At 38.5% G+C, this 20,548-nt stretch overlaps 1 protein-coding gene across 15 annotated transcripts in view; it reads right to left on the bottom strand.

Annotated features, from left to right (window-relative positions):
• CDC42BPA (CDC42 binding protein kinase alpha) overlaps positions 1–20,548 on the bottom strand; it is a 191,198-nt gene that overhangs the window by 65,175 nt on the left and 105,475 nt on the right. For 13 of the 15 annotated variants that reach the window (XM_065630407.1, XM_065630401.1, XM_065630399.1 and 10 more), the window contains exons 7-15: positions 18,506–18,599; positions 17,543–17,743; positions 16,698–16,946; positions 12,355–12,434; positions 11,113–11,279; positions 10,535–10,657; positions 4,788–4,921; positions 3,145–3,387; positions 2,776–2,886 (exon numbers count right to left, since the gene is read on the bottom strand). In XM_065630407.1, the coding sequence (XP_065486479.1) occupies positions 2,776–2,886; positions 3,145–3,387; positions 4,788–4,921; positions 10,535–10,657; positions 11,113–11,279; positions 12,355–12,434; positions 16,698–16,946; positions 17,543–17,743; positions 18,506–18,599 (1,402 nt within the window). The remainder of the gene's footprint in view (positions 1–2,775; positions 2,887–3,144; positions 3,388–4,787; positions 4,922–10,534; positions 10,658–11,112; positions 11,280–12,354; positions 12,435–16,697; positions 16,947–17,542; positions 17,744–18,505; positions 18,600–20,548) is intronic. The other 2 variants (XM_065630409.1, XM_065630404.1) reach the window with 1 other exon arrangement.

Genomic DNA, 20,548 nt, shown 5'->3' on the forward strand with positions numbered 1-20,548 from the left:
ACCCAGGAGCTCACCGACTGTATTCTTTACTAAAGCTTCTACCTCTTTTCTAAGGAAGTCCCACCCACTCCTCTGCAGTTCTCAGGGTCTTCTGGATGAAAGTCACCGTGGCAGAGCGGGCCATCTATGATAAGAGGATGCGCATCTTGGCCAGCAGTTCTCTCACTTCTCACCTGAGTTCAGAACCCCCCTGGCGAGGCAACTGCTCCAGCCAACTTCACATCTGACTCACCCGCCACCTCTAACACTGTCTGCACATCGTCCTGAGGCGACCAACCTGCTGCAAGGAACACGCTCTGTGCAGCAATCGCCCTTGCTTCAGCAGTAAAGTCTGACGCCCCAAAAACCCGTTGAGCGTTTCTGACGCAGCCCTGTCCACTCAGAGATGACCTTTTTCATCCCTGCCAACAAGAAGCCCCATGAGTTTCCTAAGGTGGCTTGTCTGCTTTTGATTTCAGGAACTTCCCACAATCGCCCTGAGCATCCTTTGCAAAGTGCTCTCTAAATTCTCTGTATTTAGATCACAACAACCTATACACAATCTGACTTCATTTATGGGCTTTTCTGTTTGGAGAAACTTTCCTTTTTTTTCTTTAAACGTTGAACTTTTCTCTATGATAGCCTCCTGAACTTAAGTAAGGAGCCATGCAGAGCTTTTAGCAAATGGATAATGTGCTATCACAACAAATGCACATGATCCAAAGTGTGTTTACTGTACGGCGAAATATTACTAAGAAAGCTACGAGTCCCCTTTCATCTTTTGATAAACTTGCCATGTTATTATAAATCAGTGTATCGTTTATTCTCAGTAGATCTCAATTAGAACCATAGAATGTCCTGAGTTGGAAGGGACCCACAAGGATCATCAGGTCCAGCTCCTGCCCCTGCACAGGACAACCCCACAGTTACCACCATGTGTCTGAGGGTGTTGTCCAGTCTCTTCTTGAACACTGTCAGACTTGGAGCCATGACACCTCCCTGGGGAGCCTGTTCCAGTGTCCACCACCCTCTGGGTGAAGAACCTTTTCCTAATGTCCAACCTAAACCTCCCCTGGCACATCTTCCTGCCATTCCCTCGGTTCTGTCACTGGTCACCAGAGAGAAGAGATCAGTGCCTGCTCCTCCTCCTCCCCTTATGAGGAAGCTGTAGCCGCCATGAAGTCTCTCCTCAGTCTCCTCCAGGCTGAACAACCCAAGTGACTTCAGCTGCTCCTCATACGGCTTCCCACCCAAACCCTTCACCAACTTTGTGTCCCTCTTCTGGACACTCTCCAGTAGCTTTATATCCTTTTTATCCTGTGGCGCCCAGACCTGCACACAGAGCTCCAGGTGAGGCCGCACCAGTGCAGAGCAGAGCGGGACAATCCCCTCCCTGCCCGGCTGGCAATGCTGTGCTGGATGCACCCAGGACACTGTTGCCCTCTTGGCTGCCAGGGGCACTGTTGGCTCATGTTCAACTTGCCATCAACCAGAACCCCCAGATCCTTCTCTGCAGAGCTGCTCCCCAGCATCTTGATCTCCAGTCTGTGTGTACAGCCAGGGTTGCCGTGTCCCAGGTGCAAAATCCAGCACTTGCTCTTGTTGAACTTCATGTGGTTGGTGATTGCCCAGTTCTCCACTTTGTCCAGATCCCTCTGCAGGGCCTCTCTGCCCTCGAGAGTGTCAACAGCTCCTCCCGATTTTGTGTCATTCCCCCCAATTTTGTGTCATAAATTCCTCTTGCCTCTTAAATGCCATATGAACTCTTTGCCAATGGTAAAGATTCATGAAAGCAGAAGAAACACATCTCCATTTTCAGATAACAATCTGTATTCACAGCAGTAGAAGCTTTATAAATCCAAATTTCATATTGAAATGATTTCTTTATTTTCATTTAACAAAGGAAGGCAAGATGAAATGTCTGCAAAAATACCCGAAGTTTTCCGTGCAGTAACTTAATCTCAACAAATGTCCCACAGAATACTAACTTAAAAAACCCTGTTATTCATGTAAATTAAGACCAGAATAGGCCTAATCTGGCATTTTGCACAAAACGTTCAGTATTATCCTACTGGATGAAACATTGGGAACAGGATTTTGCTGTAAATGAACAGCAATCTTCATGTGGAAACGGAAGAACTTTCTCACTTGATTTTTGAGAAAGTCTAATTTCTTCAGAGCACTGCATAAAATGCTAAATCATGGAATAAAATAACATTTGTGGCTTACTGAAATTCTGCTTGTGAAAAAACATGCACGTGTGAGAAATCTCATCAATATAAACAAAGTCTTCATGCTCAATGCTGCTCTTGTGCAAAAATGTCTCAACTTCTGGCTGAAAAGCATAATAAATTACAACTTTTCCTTTACAATTACATCAGTTGACATCTGTCGTGGAGAAAACCATTTTTCTTTTCACTTATGCACTGAGGAACAACACAGTACACAAAACACCTATACAGAAACCTCCACAGGCTGCAGGGTTTATCTTCACATACTTAACCATCCTACACTAAAAAAACTCCTGACTTTTAACAGGTAAATTTAAACGAAGTAATACACGAAGCAATTTGATAAGAAATAATTGAGTATTAAGAAATACTTCAGTATGCAGTGAACACACTGGCCTGTTCATTTTTCTGGACAACAATGCAATGCGTGCTTGCATTAATATTCAGCAGCAACTGAAGTGACAAACTGACAATGCCCTTTTGTCCCACATCTGAAAGCAATCAAACAGATCCAAGCCCAAGTTGACTGGTAAGTTTGCAGGTGTTAATATCAAAACAGACTAACCTTTAGCCCTTCTACTTCGCTTTCCAACTGTTTAGAGTACTGTTCGCTCCTCTCTCGCAATTTCCTGTCTTTGGATGCCTCAGCAGCTGCGGCTTCAGCTTGGACTTCCAGCTACAAAAGTACATACGTTTTTAATAGGTAGGATTCTTAGACTTTTTTTCAAAATCTATTGATGGTTTTTAATATAAGAGATAAATCTTCAGCACTAAACTCAACACTTCAAAATCTTAGAAAACAAAATTGCTACTGTTTGAAACAACAATCAAAGAGAGAGAAAGATTTACAGATAAACTTTTAAAATTACTTTGTCAGAAAACCTTACATAAAACCACTATTTCACAGATTCTAAACAGTCTTCTCACCACTTACTTCTTTTTTAAGTCTCTCTGTTCTGCGTAACTCTTGCCTTAAACTTTCTACTTTTTGCATCACCACTTCCATTTCTTCCTCCTTATCTCGGAGCTGGCGGGCAAGCTTTTGTTTTTGAGAGTGCAAGTCTGTCAGCCGCTCGTTCATCTCTGAGAACTCCTGCATTGCCAATTTCCGCTGGCTGTGTGCATCTTTCAGCTCTTTGGCTTGGGATTTTAATCTGTCACTAGACTCTGCCAGTTCCTACAGTTTAAAAAAAGAATTAAGTAATAAACCTAGAAAGCTGCAATGCCAATTCTGTCTTTGGATGCACATCTAACACCTTCTCCAGAGTGAACAGAAACTATATATTCATGTCTTTTCATGAATGCATCTACGATACAAATTGTATGCCTCTATAAATAAGGAAAGAGGCCAGGTTTTGCACTACTAAAGTTAGTAAGATTGCATAAACGTAAAGCAAGTCGGAATTCACTCCATTATTACAGGTTCAACACAAACGCTTTCAAGCACTTGCATTGAACTATAAAAATATCTTGCTTTCTTAAATTGTCATTAGTGTAGTTTTTCAAGAGTTACTTAAATGAACAAAAGGAATAGTACTTATCTCAACTGCCAAATGAATAAAAAAAGGTTTTGCATTAATTGAATGGAAAACTCTGCTCCATGAAAACTGACCTGCAATGGCAAGTGCAATTTCCACACACTGTACCATAATACCAAATATTACAGAAAGTTTCAGGCAATAAAACACTGTAGTGATTAACAGCAATATATGATAATTATTCTTTTAAAAGAACCCACATGAAATAACACTGCTAGTGCTGTGATAAGTCCACAGCACGATACCTTCACAAAGCTTGCTGTGTCCTACATCTGCGCTACTACGCTACGAATGAGGGACCACAACAGTTTAAATGGTTTAATGATGTTCAGCCAAACCGGAGCAGAACAAAGCAGCAAGGAAAAGCGAGTCTGAGGATGAAAAGAAGAGCGGCAGGAAGAATTAATATTTGGCACTGTTGACATCTATACAAATTTAACAGCATTTTCTAAGGTTGTTTAAAGGAGTTCTTAATCACTACAAGTTGTTTTAGAAGAGACACGGTCTTTCTTGGACAAACTGGCAGGTTTCAAGAGTCTTAAGCGTTAAAAGAAAGAGTGTTAAATCCCGGTGGCACATCTACATTGATTGTGGACTCTAGAATACTGGACCAAAGCAATCATGATAAACAGGCTAATGTATTTCACATCCGATTACATGAAAGACAGTCTCTCTCATACTTCAGATTAAATTAGTTGTCTGGAATAGTTCTTCTCTACTCTGTGTTCCAACTGCTATCATTATCACCTTAATCTGAAACTATGAAATGTTTGGGTTTTTTTTTTTGCAGCCACCATGCAATTTGGATCATGGAGTTGCTCCCTACCTAGAAGCAGTCACCTAGGACCACCGAGATGTCATGCATACAACGTGTTAATTAATGTCCTTGTCTTCAAAAAAGAGGCAGAAAGCAAAGCAGGTCATGCTACACACCTGTTGTCTGCTCATTCATTTTACACTTGAAAGTTATGTCAAGCAAAATTAACAAAAATAAAATAGTCTTTAGAGTTTAGAAGAGTTGATGACAAAGTGCTTTTACCTTATTAAGATCTTCCCGCTCTTGCTTCAGCGTTCTGACCTGTTTCTCAAAAGCCTTTATTTGTCTGGAAGCATCATCCAACTCCCGCCTTGCAGTGCTGGCCTCCTCAAGTTGCTGTTCTAGCTGACCAGAATCTAGAAAAAGCGGACAACTTCTAAATGTGTTCAGGAAAAAAAATCATCAATATTCTACAATAGCATAGGTTTGAAGCCCCTTCAGCATTTGTTCTGGTTTCCATTTAATCACAAAATAATGTAATTCTTATCTGGTTTAGAATAGGGAGTAGGTTGTTTCAGCTGCCATTATCCACTCTTAACAGAACAGAATAAAAGACCACAGCTTGCTGCAAAACAATGTAGACAATGATAACAACTTGTCTTTTCACATTATAATAATCATGCACTAAATGTAATTCTGTAACGTATGCTTTAACATGATCTATACATTTTACTTTCATGCACTGTGATGTAATACATAACACATCTTTTATTACACTGTAATTATAAGCAGCCTCCCTCCTCACCCCAAATTCCCCCAGAAAGAAATAGTAAATGGAACAGGTCACTGAAGAGCTGGCAAGTGTTCTCCTGTTGATACACTTAAAATTAACTTCAGATGATTTTACTTATTTCTAGTGTGAAAACCACTTGTGTTTATGTGATCTGCTTTATTACTACTATAAATACAGGAAATCTATTACTGCCAGTTTCTTACCAACTGTGAGTTACACAATGAAAGTACATTTCTAAGCCACAGCTAAATAATGTCACATCAATAAGCCCAAATGCTACAACACAAAAAGTTGTAATCCATAAAAAATGACAACTGAAGATTTCTAGCTAGTGGGAGGTTTTTTCCCTCCTAGTCCTTCATTTAAAAACGTGAATTTAAAGCAAGATACATCTGAAAGTAGGTTAACTCCAAGTTAACTGGGAATTTTGCTTTTGATTTAATTTGTGGCAGGTCTTCAGACCATACGCATTTACCCACAGAACAGGAACCCACCTATACTCTTAATAAGAGCTTTTTATTATTTATTCATAAATGCAACTCTAAGAGATTGGCTCTTGGAGAAATCATACATTAACACACATACATTTCCAAGAGCTGTAATTTCTGAAACACAAGAATTGTAGAAGAAAATGAATACCATTAGCTTATACTTAGGCAAATATTCACTATTGTTTTAATTCATTGACTCTTGTTTAAAAATTTTGAAGAATTCATTTAAATAAGAGATGTAACTCAGAGCCAGAAATTATTAACTGCTGCTCTTTGTAGTCTACTCTGAAGTCACCAGAAAAAAAGTTTATATATGGCTCTGCTGAGCCAAGATAAATCCCTCTTCTGTGCATGAAGTACTTTGTTTCACAGCTCTGTTTTCTTCTTCCATCGCTGCCCTTTACATTTTTGGCAATGTGAAAGCTTCCTCAAAGTCTTCTCCTATGTAACTTAGTGAACAAAAATTACAACTTTGACCTCAAAAATTGAAAGCATATGTTAGCTTGTCATTTCCTGGAAAACTAGATAGACAAGAAAAATGTATTTTTTTTTTAAGACCCCCCCCAGTGATACTCCTGAATTTGACACAATTTCGTGTTCATTTTTATTACCTTTTTGAGCAGGTGTTTACTCTTACAGCTCCAGAAGAGGCAGTAAAACAGGCTAAAGAGTATCACCAAAACCTAGTTTTGACATAATGTGCATTCAATGGTAATTTTCCATCTAATCACTCTAGTTGTTGCTAACATTTTAGCTAATATATGCAAACACTTACTGTAGGACGTTATGTTACATTTAATTGCCCAAGAGATGAGCCAAAAGCATGAAGTTCAGCTCTGCACCTGAACGCAACCTTCTTTCAAGTTCTAGACTTGGAAATTTAGGTATTTTAAATGCCAGTCAGAAAACCTGGAACTAGCTCCCCTAAATTTAGAAGCATTCAGTCATCACCATCATTTGGTTTGTGCCTGTATTCTATTGTTAATTTAGTTTTTAAATCTATCCCACAAAAAAAAAAAAAAAGGCATACAAATCAAGCAAACGACAACATTTTCTTTTACCCAATTTTAACAAATTAGCTGGTATTAGTTACAACTCAAGGCACAAATGAGTGTCTTCTAACTAATGGTTGTATTGACTGGACCAGACAAGGCATTCAGGTATATAGTGGGGAAGTTACGTGGTGACCGGGGATGGATTAGACAACTCTACATCTTCCTCATTTGATCACATTATTCACTTCCAACCCAAAAACCAAAAGCACATATTGTATCTAGGAATAATTATATAAAAATGTATGTGGAGTGAAGCAGAAAATTCTTCATGGATACTTAAGAGAAAACCTTCTCAATATTAAATGACTTATTTTAAACGTAAACAAGGATATCAATTGTGTCGGGGAGTGTTCACACACCTTTTTTTTCATTATCAAAGGAAAAGAGTAATACTTTCAGCAGTGAACTAAAATCTAAGTTGCAGCTCGATAGTCAAGAATAAAATATAATTTAAAGCTGATGCTGATGCTTTTCTATGAAGGGCTGGTCCCATTTAAAAGCTGGTCTTGTGATATTGCTTTTCAGTGGTCCCAAAGAGCCAAAACCAGAGCTGAGGATTCCTGCAGAACAGAGGTTTCCGACTGTGTTGTCTTTTTCCTCGTTACAGCAGCAGTGGATGGACATTTGGGTGGAGAGAAACTTCACAAACCTTTGTCCTGACAGAGCACCAACATGGCATCACTCACACCAGAGTGATCTTCCCTGAGCTAGTTAAGCCATGTTCACATCTAAGAATAATGCCTATGGTACAACACAAAACTGCTGCATCACACCAGAGCAGCTGTCCAACTGTATAACCTTTTTTTTTTCAGACTACCCAATTTTAACAGCACATAATCTATGTGCTGCAGTCTGCAGTTCATATATAGAGTGCTTCTGCCCCATAGCGTAGCAGCAGAGTCTAAACACACCAAGTAAAATGTCTGAAGTTAAGTTCAAGTTATTCTTTCTGTGGGTGGCTCTGCTGGCATTCCTGACACTTTCAGGAACTGAACGAAGTCTTTTCACAAACACAAACCAGAACGAATCGCCAGATTTTTGCCCTTGCCACAGGTAAGATATGGACATATAACAGAGATCCATCTACTGCTACTTGTGTCTGATTTTATTCTCACTTAAAATGCAGACATTTTCCTATTTGGATTGACAAGTAGAATCAGGTTTGTCCTCCCCATTTCTACAGTTCTAGTCCCAGTACCTAACAGCCTCTATCAATCTTGTTAATTTTCCTAAATAAAAACCACCTTGCTGTACTTCCTTTCTTTCACTTTGAAGATGTCCCTGCTCTCAAGATTCTATTTTGAAGAAACTGTTATGGAACAGGATAGCGCAAGTCCTATGCTCTGAATCACTTTGAGAGGAAATTCCCTTTAACTGAATTCAGAGCACCAAATCAAGAATACTGAATACTAGTATTAGTAGCTGGCCTTTAAACTACACTAAAAACATATTAGCTAAACTGACAGCAAATGGTTCACTAACAGCTACATTCAACACGGTGGTGCAACAGAAACTCTCCCTCTGTAAGTTCTTAAAACATGAATTGCCAGAATCTGGGAGAGTAAGGCTGGAAAAAGATGGATTTGGATATATCAAACTTCTTTGAATCTCTCCCTAAATGTCTCCAGTAGCCTCTGTAAAGACACAGGATACTGGGCTAGGCCGATCTTTGCTTTTGAAACTAGTCTGGGAGTTCTAGAGAAAGGCAGTATGACATTAAAGAAATTCAGATCTTTATCTGCACAGATTTCATAAACACTTTTCAAACTTAAAGTATTGAGATACTTGATGATAGCCAAATTTTTAGTTATCATAAAATCTTTGTGAACTCTCAGAAGTGAAGGAATTAAATGGAAAGGAAATAAGTGGTCGGTATTGTAAGAAATGATAGCTCATTGACAGCACAGCTGAGAGGTGGTTCTTCCACCTCTGATCTTCCTTTCCTCATATGCTCTTATTGCTCACCTTGTGCTGATTTATCAGATCATGAGTTGATTAAACTCCCTATATCTAGATAGTTCTTTCCTTGTTTAATTCAGTGAATTAAACTCCAGGGCATGCACAGAGAGAGGAGGGGCCACGCAGCTATGAGGAGAACCCATTTTGATGGCAGAGTTTTGTGTGGTCCATTCTGCTGTTCACAGAATTGCAGCCTTATAGCCCGCAGTGCACTCTCTCATGGAAAGCACCCTTTGCTACTCCCTGCCACTTGGAAAACTCAGTATCACTGTAGTTTCATGCACACAGATCAACTCCCAGATAACCAGCACTTTTCTAAAAGTACTCTTCCAAGAAAATACTCAGCAAACCACATCACCATTTTGAACTAGCTTTTATTCCACATCCAGTTACAATGCGCTAAGCAACGGCACACTATAAACCTCTATGGTTTCAAAGAAAATATAATCAAAATTGTGATCACACCTGACAAAATTTGGCCCTTCCAAGGGAAATTCAACAGAAAATGGGATAATGAAAAACATCATAGAATCATTTTGGTTGGGAAAGACCTTTAAGATCATCGAGTCCAATCGTTAACCTAGCATTGTCAAGTCCACCTCTAAACCACATCCCTAAAAATCTCATCTATATGTCTTTTAAACACCTACAGCGATGGTGACTCAATCACTGCCCTGGGCAGCCGGTTCCAATGCCTGACAACCCCTTCCCTGAAGAAATTTTTCTTAATTTCCAGTCTAAAACTCCCCTGGTGCAAAATGAGGCCACTTCTTGTCCTGTCACTGGCTGCTTGGGAGAAGAGAACAACCCCCTCCATGCCACAACCTCCTTTCAGGTAGTTGCAGACAGCGATCAGGTCTCCCCTCAGCCTCCTTTTCTCCAGGCTGAACAGCCCCAGTTCCCTCACCGCTCCTCATCAGACTTGTGCCCCAGACCTCTCACCAGCTTTGTTGCCCTTCTCTGAACTCTCTCCAGCACCTCAATGTCTTTCCTGTAGTGAGGGGCCCAAAACTGAACACAGGATTCAATACAATTGATACCTAAATCATAACAAATTGTCCTTCCATAAAGTATTTTAAGACTATTAAATCTGCTAGGCTAAAGCCTTCACCCCTCATGTTTATTCACATGAACAGGAAACTACACCTTCCTTCCTTCCAATTTACTACCTATGTACCTGCATACCAGCATGCAGAGATATACAAAGCAAGGAATGCTATGGTATGTCACAGTGACTATGATTCTGAAAGGACTGCAGTGACTTTTGATACTGCCAAAAACAACCAAACAAGTGCTCCATCCACTCTTGCCGTGCACATTGCAGGATGAAGGGGAAAAAAAAAAAAAAAAAAAAGGAAAAAAAAGTTACTCCTAAGGAAATTCGTCATGGTGTCACAGATTCTCAGGTAGAGCTGGATTCACATCCGTGTAAATTAGCAACAACACAATTTAAAACTAGTGGAAGTCTGGAACTTTACCACTACTAATAACAGCAGATGTCATCAAAATCTTCCTTCTCCCCTGCAACTGTAATTACTGAAGTACTGAATATTAAGTTGAATTTGCAGAAAATGTTGAATTATCAATGAAGAGCAACGTGTAAAATGAGAAGTCAAAACAGACTGGAAGACTCTTTTAGAAAGAAAGTAAAACTAACGTTATATTACAAGAAAAAAATCTTGTTTAAATATTGTTTCCTGTTACACTTTTCCATTAATATTTATAACATACCTGTTACCTGCTTCTTCAACTTTTCAATTTCCTCTTTCAAACTTTTGATTTCTAAATCTTTGCTCGCTGCTATTGGGCCATCCACTGTTGAGTACTGCAGAGCCTGGACCGTCTGGGTGGACTCTAGAAAAAGATACAAGAGAGAGGGACAAATTACACGCCTGACATCTAAGGAGGTCAGAAAGAAATCACCAATATATTAAGACATGCCAAACGGCCCCTCCAACGAGGAATCTACAATTTACAATTTCCAACTACAAGCTGCCAATTTTTCAGTAATTCTCAGCAGGACAAATTAAGTTCTTAGAGTTTTTAAGAATGAAATCTTTATGTCATAGCAACCAAGGCACAGTGTGACCCAAGTTAGCATGTTCTAAGAAGTTGCATACATGGGATATTTCAGGCATAAAGAGTAAGAGAAGTTTAATTTGTCAACAGAAATAAAGAAGAGAATTCTTTTCTGCTACAAAGCATTCCAGAAGGTATATTTTTTTCCACAGTATAAAGCATACCTTACAAAGCTACAAGCTAATCTAAGTCCAAAAAGTGATTTTTTTTTTTTTTTTAAATGACTATACCTTGCAGTTTTCTACTAAGTTCAAGCTTTTCCTGTTCTAGACGTCTTATTCTCCTCTCATAAGCTTCTGTTGCTAAACTGTCCTCCAAAGTTCTTTGAATGCTGGCATCAAGATCCATGGAGGGTGGTCCAGCTGTCAGTCTTAGACAGCTGCGGTCTGAAAGCACACTGGGGAGGGGAAAGAAAAATTAAACAGTATTGGATTTTACAACAGTCTGTGTTCAAAATAATTTTTTAAAAAATGTATCAACCAATAAATAGTTGTTTAAATTGTTAATTAATATGTAATTTATTATATAGTCAAGTAACACCTTGTTCATGTGTGCTGATTAAAAATTGAATTAATTTTTAACTAGCATGATCTCCACAATGCATTTTTTTTATTACATAACAGTGAAGGAACTCCTGATAAAAATTATTATTACGGAGAGTCTGCATTAGCCAGATGGCAAAAAAACAACCACCTATGTAGTCAGGAAGATTACAATAATAGTTTATTTTTAAATAATTCATCAAGTTTCCCAAATACTTTAAAAACAACAATCACAACAAAACCTGTGAAATCATCACACGACAGCCAGGGCATGTACAATATCAGAAGTGCTGTGGCCCTGATTCTGTGGATACGCACGTACACATGCTACTACTTATGCAAATAATCCTTTTGAAATCTACAGGACATGTCACAGAACCAGCATTAAGCACATGCGTTTGCAGAAACATAGGCCTGGTTTTTCAATGGTTGTAAACATTCTTTATTTATGTACTTTCATAAATGATCAAGGACCATACATAGACTCGCTTGTTAATATTTAATTCAGAAGTAAAGATAAGGCAAATACCACATTAATACCAAATATCGACAAAAGTAATGTTTTTAAAATTTCCATTTGGACTTACAAGAGTGTCAGAGGACTAGAAATAACAACGTTTTTAAAGTCTAATAAAGTAAGTTCTCTCTGGGTCCACACATCTGGTTTTAACTTTGTCATACGCAGTTAACTTCATTGTCTGAAAACCACCTTTCTCAACGAAACTCCTCTGAACACAGGTGCTGACCTTTAAATTCATGTAAATTTCACCTGCAGAGAGCTCATTCTTTTGGACAGACAGCACTGTAGATTATGGCCTATGGTCTTCAATAAACGACATTCCTTGGTATCTGTTGGCAGTTGCTTTCAGAGACAGAAACTTAAGATATTATGTAATTATCCCGCAGACAACGTTGGAACTCTTAACTTACCAGCTACTTGTATATGTGAAACCCACAAATGGTAAATGATGGCCAGAAAATGCAGTGTGGGATGGTGGAGGCATTGTTTCCTAGAAAAATAATATGACAGTTGAGTAAGTAATATCCTGCTGGACTTAAAAAGATTTTTTGAGTTTAACCATATGTGAAGTGTTAGTGACAATATCATATTAAATATATTCAGTCATCCTTATCTACAGCCCAACTATGAAACAGCATCACCTAAATCTGTTTATAATAGCATGCAATACACAAAATTACAGCATGCTGGCATAAAAGTGCTTTTCTAATTAAACAGACTACCATTGGAGGAAAGCAGAATATTATACTTATTATTTTAAAAGCCAGTTTATTCCTTTTTTCCAAGAAGCTCTTAGCACAAAGAGTATCACCTTCTCTCGCCTCCTGCACTCCCCTCTGCTATTTAGTCAGCAGGGCTTCCTGCCTGCGTATTTACCAACCCCACTTCTGAGCGGGCTCTCTCTGTTCGGAGAGAACAATACTCAGACATCCACTAGAAAGAAGTAATATAATACAACAGGGTTTTCTAACCCCATTAGTGCTTTGACCATTTCTTCCTTCATTGCTCCTTTTTCCTGTCAAAGAACTACAAACCAAGAAAATTTTTGAGCTTCTGCTCAGGCTAAAACAATGCTGCTGCTGTGTTATTTGAACCATTATAAGTTCTAATATTCTTCAACATCCTGTTAAAAGTTTCCTGATAAACCTCAAGATGCAAGGTTTATGCTGCTATATTAGAGATAGCTTTAACAGTCATCAAAATAAAATCCCTAAAAAGAAGATTACCATACTGAAAGTGCTAGGAGGTTCTAAGTTTTAAGAAAAGGTAACATAATGATTTAAAAAAAAAAAGGGAAAAAGAATAAAAGAAAGAAGGAAAGGAACCAGTTGTACATCTTCACATGTAGAATTCAGCAGGAGAGAACAAGCCTGTATTCAAAAGAAATCAAGAATTACCTTTCGAGTGGTGGTGTCAGCTATATCACATCACAGCCTCGACCTTTCAGCACACAAAAATCTTCACATCAAAAAGAGTTCTCAGAGTAAAAAGCAACCCCAGTGACACGGCTAGATTACGTAAGTACATCAAGTCTACATTGTTGGGTATTTTGGAAACTGAGGACAAGACCAAATTACAAAGCCTTAACTTTCCACTAACTGATAATATAAACATCAATTATTACACACTACAGTTAGAAAAAGTAAAACTCTTTGCTTTTCCTTTGGACTTTATTGTCATATTTCATAGATTCGAGTTTCAAAATAATCTCTATGAATAACTTTTAAAAAGATTACATGCATAATTGTGTGATTTTAACAGCTCAGTTACCAGACAGGTAACAACGTTGGTTCTAAAATACTGTATTTATTGATAACAATGTAAGATTCTGTAAAACAACTTGTTTCTTTGCTGATTCGTTGGCAGAGCTCAAAATAGTTATTTCCAGATACTTGTGTGAACTTAACTGTATTATCATACCAACAAAATTATAACTAAATCTATGTCTATCATGACTATCAGTAATGCTACTAAACCAAACAGTTAAAAGCTAAAGACTTGCAGAACTTAGGCTGCCTAACACCACTGCTTTACCCTTTATGTTTATGTGTTTTTGTAACACATTGTTTGAATTTCATTATTACTTATATAATCTTTCCATGGGACCACAGTCTCATTCCAAATTCAGGCAGAACAATAACAATCATGGATTCTCAGCACTGCCTTTTATCTTAGCACTGGACCTTCCTCATTTGCTGTATGCCACTCAAACCTTGCAAAGAATTATTTAAAAGAAAAAAAATGTTTCATGGGCTTATGTGAGGTGCTGACTTCTGTAATAGTAATGCAAGTATGCGAACTTCCCTCACAAATTGTGTATGAAAGATGGCAGGGAAACATCTTCAAGTTACAGATAAGAACTTGAGGGGAAGCAGTATTAAATACAATGTCCAGTAGTTGTAGCAAAAATGTAAAACACCCTCAGTCATGCAGTGCCTCAGGCTGCTAGGGTTTTTTTCAGAGATGATAGGTGTGAAAAGAAATGGTAAAAATATAGCCTTAAATTAAACAAAACAAAAAACTACCTTCACATGTTTCAGAGGGAAAAGGGACCTGGGGGTCCTGGTGGACAGCAGGATGACCATGAGCCAGCACTGGGCCCTTGTGGCCAGGAAGGCCAATGGCATCCTGGGGTGGATTAGAAGGGGGGTGGTTAGTAGGTGGAGAGAGGTTCTCCTTCCCCTCTACTCTGCCCCGGTGAGACCTCATCTGGAATATTGTGTCCAGTGCTGGGCCCCTCAGTTCAGGAAGGACAGGGAATGCTGGAGAGAGTCCAGCGCAGGGCCACGAAGATGATGAAGGGAGTGGAGCATCTCCCTTATGAGGAAAGGCTGAGGGAGCTGGGTCTCTTTAGCTTGGAGAAGAGGAGACTGAGGGGTGACCTCATTCATGTTTATAAATATGTAAAGGGTGAGTGTCACGAGGATGGAGCCAGGCTCTTCTCAGTGACAACCAATGATAGGACAAGGGGCAATGGGTGCAAACTGGAACACAGGAGGGTCCACTTAAATTTGAGAAGAAACTTCTTCTCAGTGAGGGTGACAGACACTGGAACAGGCTGCCCAGGGTGGTTGTGGAGTCTCCTTCTCTGGAGACATTCAAAACCCGCCTGGACGCCTTCCTGTGTAACCTCATCCGGCTGTTCCTGCTCTGGTGGGGGGATTGGACTACATGATCCTTGAGGTCCCTTCCAATCCCTAACATTTTGTGATTCTGTGAAATGAGGAAACTGAAAATGTAGCTCCAGAAACTAGTGTTCACCTCGAACAATTCAATCGCATTACTTTTCACCTCCAAAAGCCTACAGTAAATTAAGAATCGGACTCTGTTTTCACATCTGAGTCCAGTACCTCATCACAGGCCCATTCTTTCTTCGCCGGCAGCTCCCTGCTTCTTTACAATTGGAAAACATTCACACCACACAGGCACCTTTTGAGTGTCTCAGTTGGTAGATCAGGCTCTAACAATGGAGACTCTGGACTGACCAACATTGGAATCGGTGAATAATCTCCAAAAAGTAGTTCAGTTTTCAAAACGTGGCTTCATAAAGACTTGCTACACACAGCATCAGTTCCTGCCACCCAACCCTGATAGCTGTTCCTGGACAAAATAATGTGCCTGAAGACTGTATAAAAAAGTTTTAAGATAAAAATACTTTAGTTGTGAAAGGAGATGGTCAAAACAAGATGCGAGTGAGGAAAAACTGAGGAAAAAATGAAAGAAATGCAAGTTGTCCTGTGCGGCTAGACTAATTTGTTTAACTTACCTATATGAAAGGACTCTGAGACCTAATGCTCCACACCACATAAGTCTACCACTGGATTTAATCTACTCAAAGTGTTTTCCATGTTTGACTATGCAGCTGGAGGAAAGGGAATGCAAATAATGAGCATCCTGCCTATATCAAATTCATGTTGCCTTTTGCTTATCCGCAGGTCCAGGCAGCTCAGTGGAACTGAGATGCACAAGCAGTTTAGAAACCAAAAGCAAAAATAGTGAAAATGCTTAATCTCATATGTAAACAGCAGGTTTTGCACACTTCAATAAACACCAGAAAAAAAAAAAGTACTTCCAAAAAGACAACACAAGGCATCCCTCTGATACTAAGACCTCTCATCTAGTCTGTCAAAGATCCTGTTCAAAAGCATAGAAATACTAAGGTTGTTAAAAATCAACAGTTGCAAAGTTTTTTAAGAAAAGGCAAAATCATTTCTTTCTCACTAAGACTGTTCCTAAAGAAATGGCTGTAACATTTATCCTAAATTTTGCAAAACTCAAGTCAGGAAATGAGCTGGAAAAACAGTAGTGGGAAGGAACTGTATGGAATCTGACAGAGATATGAGCAATTAGAGTAGAGCGCTACAATAAAATGCATTATGCAAACGTAGTACAAGTCTCAACAATGCTCTGCTAAAAATACTGTCTTGCAGACTATCTACAAGCAAAAACATTACTCTTTATAAGACCCAGATACTTAGAACTTGTCACTGCAAATAACAGACGTATGTGTTAGTTAAACGCATGTAATGTGACAATGAATTTACTACACAGAACTAAAGTTATCCTTACACATACAGGTATGGAGGAACAGCATCCAAACTATGAATGTATTCCTCCCATGGTTCTTCAAATCAGCACTTTGTTGTTTATGCAGAACACGGTGAACCCACTGAAATAAACTGCCTTTTACATACATTTTGTTGTAAAGTATACTACAAAAGCAGATTTGTCAAAATACTAATCTTATACTTACAGAATTTTTTAAGCAATCATCGTCCACGTCAAAGTTTGATGTATCAGTGGGGCTGCTGACTTCTGGGATGTAAGGTGCCTCACAGTTTCTAATGTTGTCCCAGTCAATCCCAGCAAAAAACGGATGGTTCTTGAAGTCTTCTATCCCATTTTGTCCAAGTCGATGCTCTCTGCTACAAATGAGCCTTCGGATGAGGTCCTTTGCACTTTCAGAGACATCTGTCACTTGAGCAGGAAACTGAAACCTCTCCTTAAAGGTTAAAATAAGATAAAATAGTTTATTACCAAGAAAAAGTTGGAAAAATCACCCTTCTTAGTAAAATGATTATATAGAAAAAGAACTGTGCAAACACTGCAGTTCTTAAATATATGCAGTAAGGTTTCTAGGAAAAAGATTTCCCCAAAGGATATAAACTATTGGAATTTTTTTGTCTTCTAGTTTTTCTTCTTTATTTAAATTTCTCTTACACCATTAAATTCTACAGCTGCTTCCATGTGGAAGAACATTTAAGAATCTTCTGCATAAGCCAACCAATGGGTCTCGCCAGAAGAAAGCAACACAAAAGGAGTGATGTAATGTAGCCAAAATTTACTCCATAGAGCAAACTAACAGCCATGTTTCCAAATCCAGATTTAGAATTCCAGTTTTGAACTGCTTTATCCTAAAGCAAAGCCATCTGCAATCCATAACCATAAACTTCCTATATGGAAACATATTTTTCGTTCTACATTTATGAACATTAAAATAATTAGTACATAAAACCTCACTTTTAAATAATCCTCCAATTACCCTATCACTTATTAAAAATTAGCTTAGAGAGAGACAGAAAGAGGAAGTGCACTAACTTTGTGGTTCATTATTTTCCCATAGGTCTCCACCAAGGACTCAGCATAAAAGGGCGTTTCTCCATAAAGCATTTCATACATGCAAACGCCCAGGGACCACCAGTCACACTCGGGCCCATACTTCCCTTTTCCATCTTCCATGGCCTGCAAGATTTCTGGAGAGATGTAGTCTGGTGTTCCAACTGCCACTGAAGATTGGACCTGTAGGAGTTACATTTCCAGGACTAAAATCAACTTTCATCGTTACAGACACTGCTGTTTGTGGCACTGTGCATGTATATATAAATTTAGCCTAGTGTTCAGGTCATAACACCACATTAAAAAGGCTTCTAAATTCATAAAGAAATACATAAGCACCCAAGACACTACATTAACAGCATCCCAGTAACGTACTTTTGCTCAACTCTTACAAATATTTAATAACAGAGAAAGAACAAAACTGTCAATTCTTAGGCTTAGAGTTGTTATTAAGTAATTATAGATTAGGTAATCACATACATTAACTCAAATACTTTGTAAGGCTCTGGGACATGATTAACACACTGGAATTCCATTCTAGTCACACCTACTATATACTGTGCAAGTTTAAATATACTACTAAAATATGATGATATGCTAATTGTATGCTTATACTGAAGCTTACATTTTCAATAAAGATTAGAATTCAAAACTGAAAGAATGAATGAAAGGTTCATCAACAAATAGCTACTCAGTACTGATAGTGCAGCCTCTCTTCATTTATTCATTTACAACTTGACTAAATGCACCTAAAAAGCTTTTGTGATACAGTAAATCCAGTCAAAGTGCAGTCACACTTTGAACTGAGGTTAGTTACATACCAATACCGTTACAATTCCATTTTGTTTGACATAAGGCACCTTTTCCCTTTATTAGCACACACTTCAGCAGCTAGCAAAGGACTAAAGAAAGGTGTTAAGGAATATATCATTCTTTCTAATTTACCGTTCCATCTTCCATCAGTTTCAGACAAGAACCAAAATCTGCTAATCGAATATGTCCATTCATATCCATCAAAATGTTGTCCGGTTTAATATCCCTGCAAATAAAACACATTCCAGAGTTAGTACAAAAACATATTGCATAACATATAGTCCAAGCATTAACTCTGCAACACCCTTATCATTCAAAACTAGCAACAGATCAGTAGATGGAACACAATCACTCATCGTATGATAAAATTTGCACCAGGAACATTTCATGACAGAGGCTGTGGATCAAATAATTAATGCCTGTTAATTTTACTAAGAACTGTGCAGTCAGATTCCTCTCATCTCTCACAGGCAGAGAGGAGATTCTTACTCTCTCTGAACTTCTGTATATAAAACTTTTAAACTATCTAAAGAATTTTAGTGAAGAAGTCTCAAGTGAAAGACGCATGCTTATACTGGAGCTCTAAAACAATCCCTAAGTTTCACTATAGAACAAAGGTCAATGAAACCCTACAATAATGAATGCATTTTTAAATTTAATGTCATCAACATTTTTCTCTCACGTGCATCTCAGCTCACCACGTGTGTCTGTCACACTTCTGCTGAAGTGACCAACCAAGCCATCGTACACACTGCTGCAGCTCTGCTTGGCCGCATTCTGCAACCGTCTCACTCAGGTCATGACACATATGGGAAAAATCTTTCTAAGCAGGCAACATAATAAATACTCCTTATTTTGCAAATTGGATTTTTTTTTTTTTTTTGCGCCTCATGTTTTACACACACCAAAGTATACTGAATTGCAGATAAAGTGTCACGAGGATGGAGCCAGGCTCTTCTCAGTGACAACCAATGATAGGACAAGGGGCAATGGGTACAAACTGGAACACAGGAGCTTCCACTTAAATATGAGAAGAAACTTCTTCTCAGTGAGGGTGACAGACACTGGAACAGGCTGCCCAGGGAGGTTGGGGAGTCTCCTTCTCTGGAGACATTCAAAACCCGCCTGGACACCTTCCTGTGTAACCTCATCTGGGTGTTCCTGCTCCGGCGGGGGGATTGGACTGGATGATCTTTTGAGGTCCCTTCCAATCCCTCACATTCTGTGATCCTGTGAAAGCATCTGTGCTCTCTAAGTTACCAGAGGGGCATCTATGGTTCAGCTTGCAATCTAGGTTCAAATGTTGAAATTCCATTTCATTAAAATGCAGTTATTAGAACTACCCATTAAATTATGTTTTTAAAATATACAACATTACTACATTCTTTCTCTAACCTTATCTAGTATATTCAAAAGGTAAATTAAAGCTGCATTAATAAAGTACTACGCATACTTTCTCAGTGAACAGTCATTTCTAAGATAAAAGATCAAATCCCCTAAACCAAACAAAAAACAAGTGAAGCCCTGACTTTGCTTCATTCCCCTAACAACTTATAAATGCACGTCATCAATTGCTTTGCAGACGCATTTCAAAATATTCATAAGTTAAGATACTCACTTTGCACTTGAGAACAAGGTGGTTGTGTTTGTGGGGTTTTGTTTGTTTGTGGTTTGTTGTTGTTTGGTTTTTTGGGGTTTGGTTTTTTGTGGGTTGAGTTTTTGTTGGGGTTTTTTTTGGTGGTGGTGCTTGAGGTTTTTGTTTGTTTGGGGGTTTTGCTTCTTTGTTTGTTGTTTTTTATATTCTTTAAAAAATAAAAATTGAGTTATAAACGATGTTTACTGAGAACTTCTAATGGCAAAAAAATTAGAACCACACCTTGAACAACATCATAGAAGCAATGGCATGATGATGTTGCACTGTTATACACTCAGTGCCAACTAATACAGTAACAGTACGGTGTTTTGAAGAAAATTACTTTCTGAATTTGTGTAACCCAAAACCAAGCAGGCAGTGGCCCAGCCTGAAAACAAATTTTAGCCACCTTCCAAACACACAGAAACATCTACAAAGCAAAAAGCAAACACTACTTAAAGAAATCATACTTTCGCATCTCACAACCGAGCATAAAGACAATTCTTTACAAATTATACCATAAAAATTAACCAAGTCCATTC

This window comes from Caloenas nicobarica, chromosome 3, assembly GCF_036013445.1.
Source record: "Caloenas nicobarica isolate bCalNic1 chromosome 3, bCalNic1.hap1, whole genome shotgun sequence".
Classification (NCBI taxonomy): Eukaryota; Metazoa; Chordata; class Aves; order Columbiformes; family Columbidae; genus Caloenas; species Caloenas nicobarica.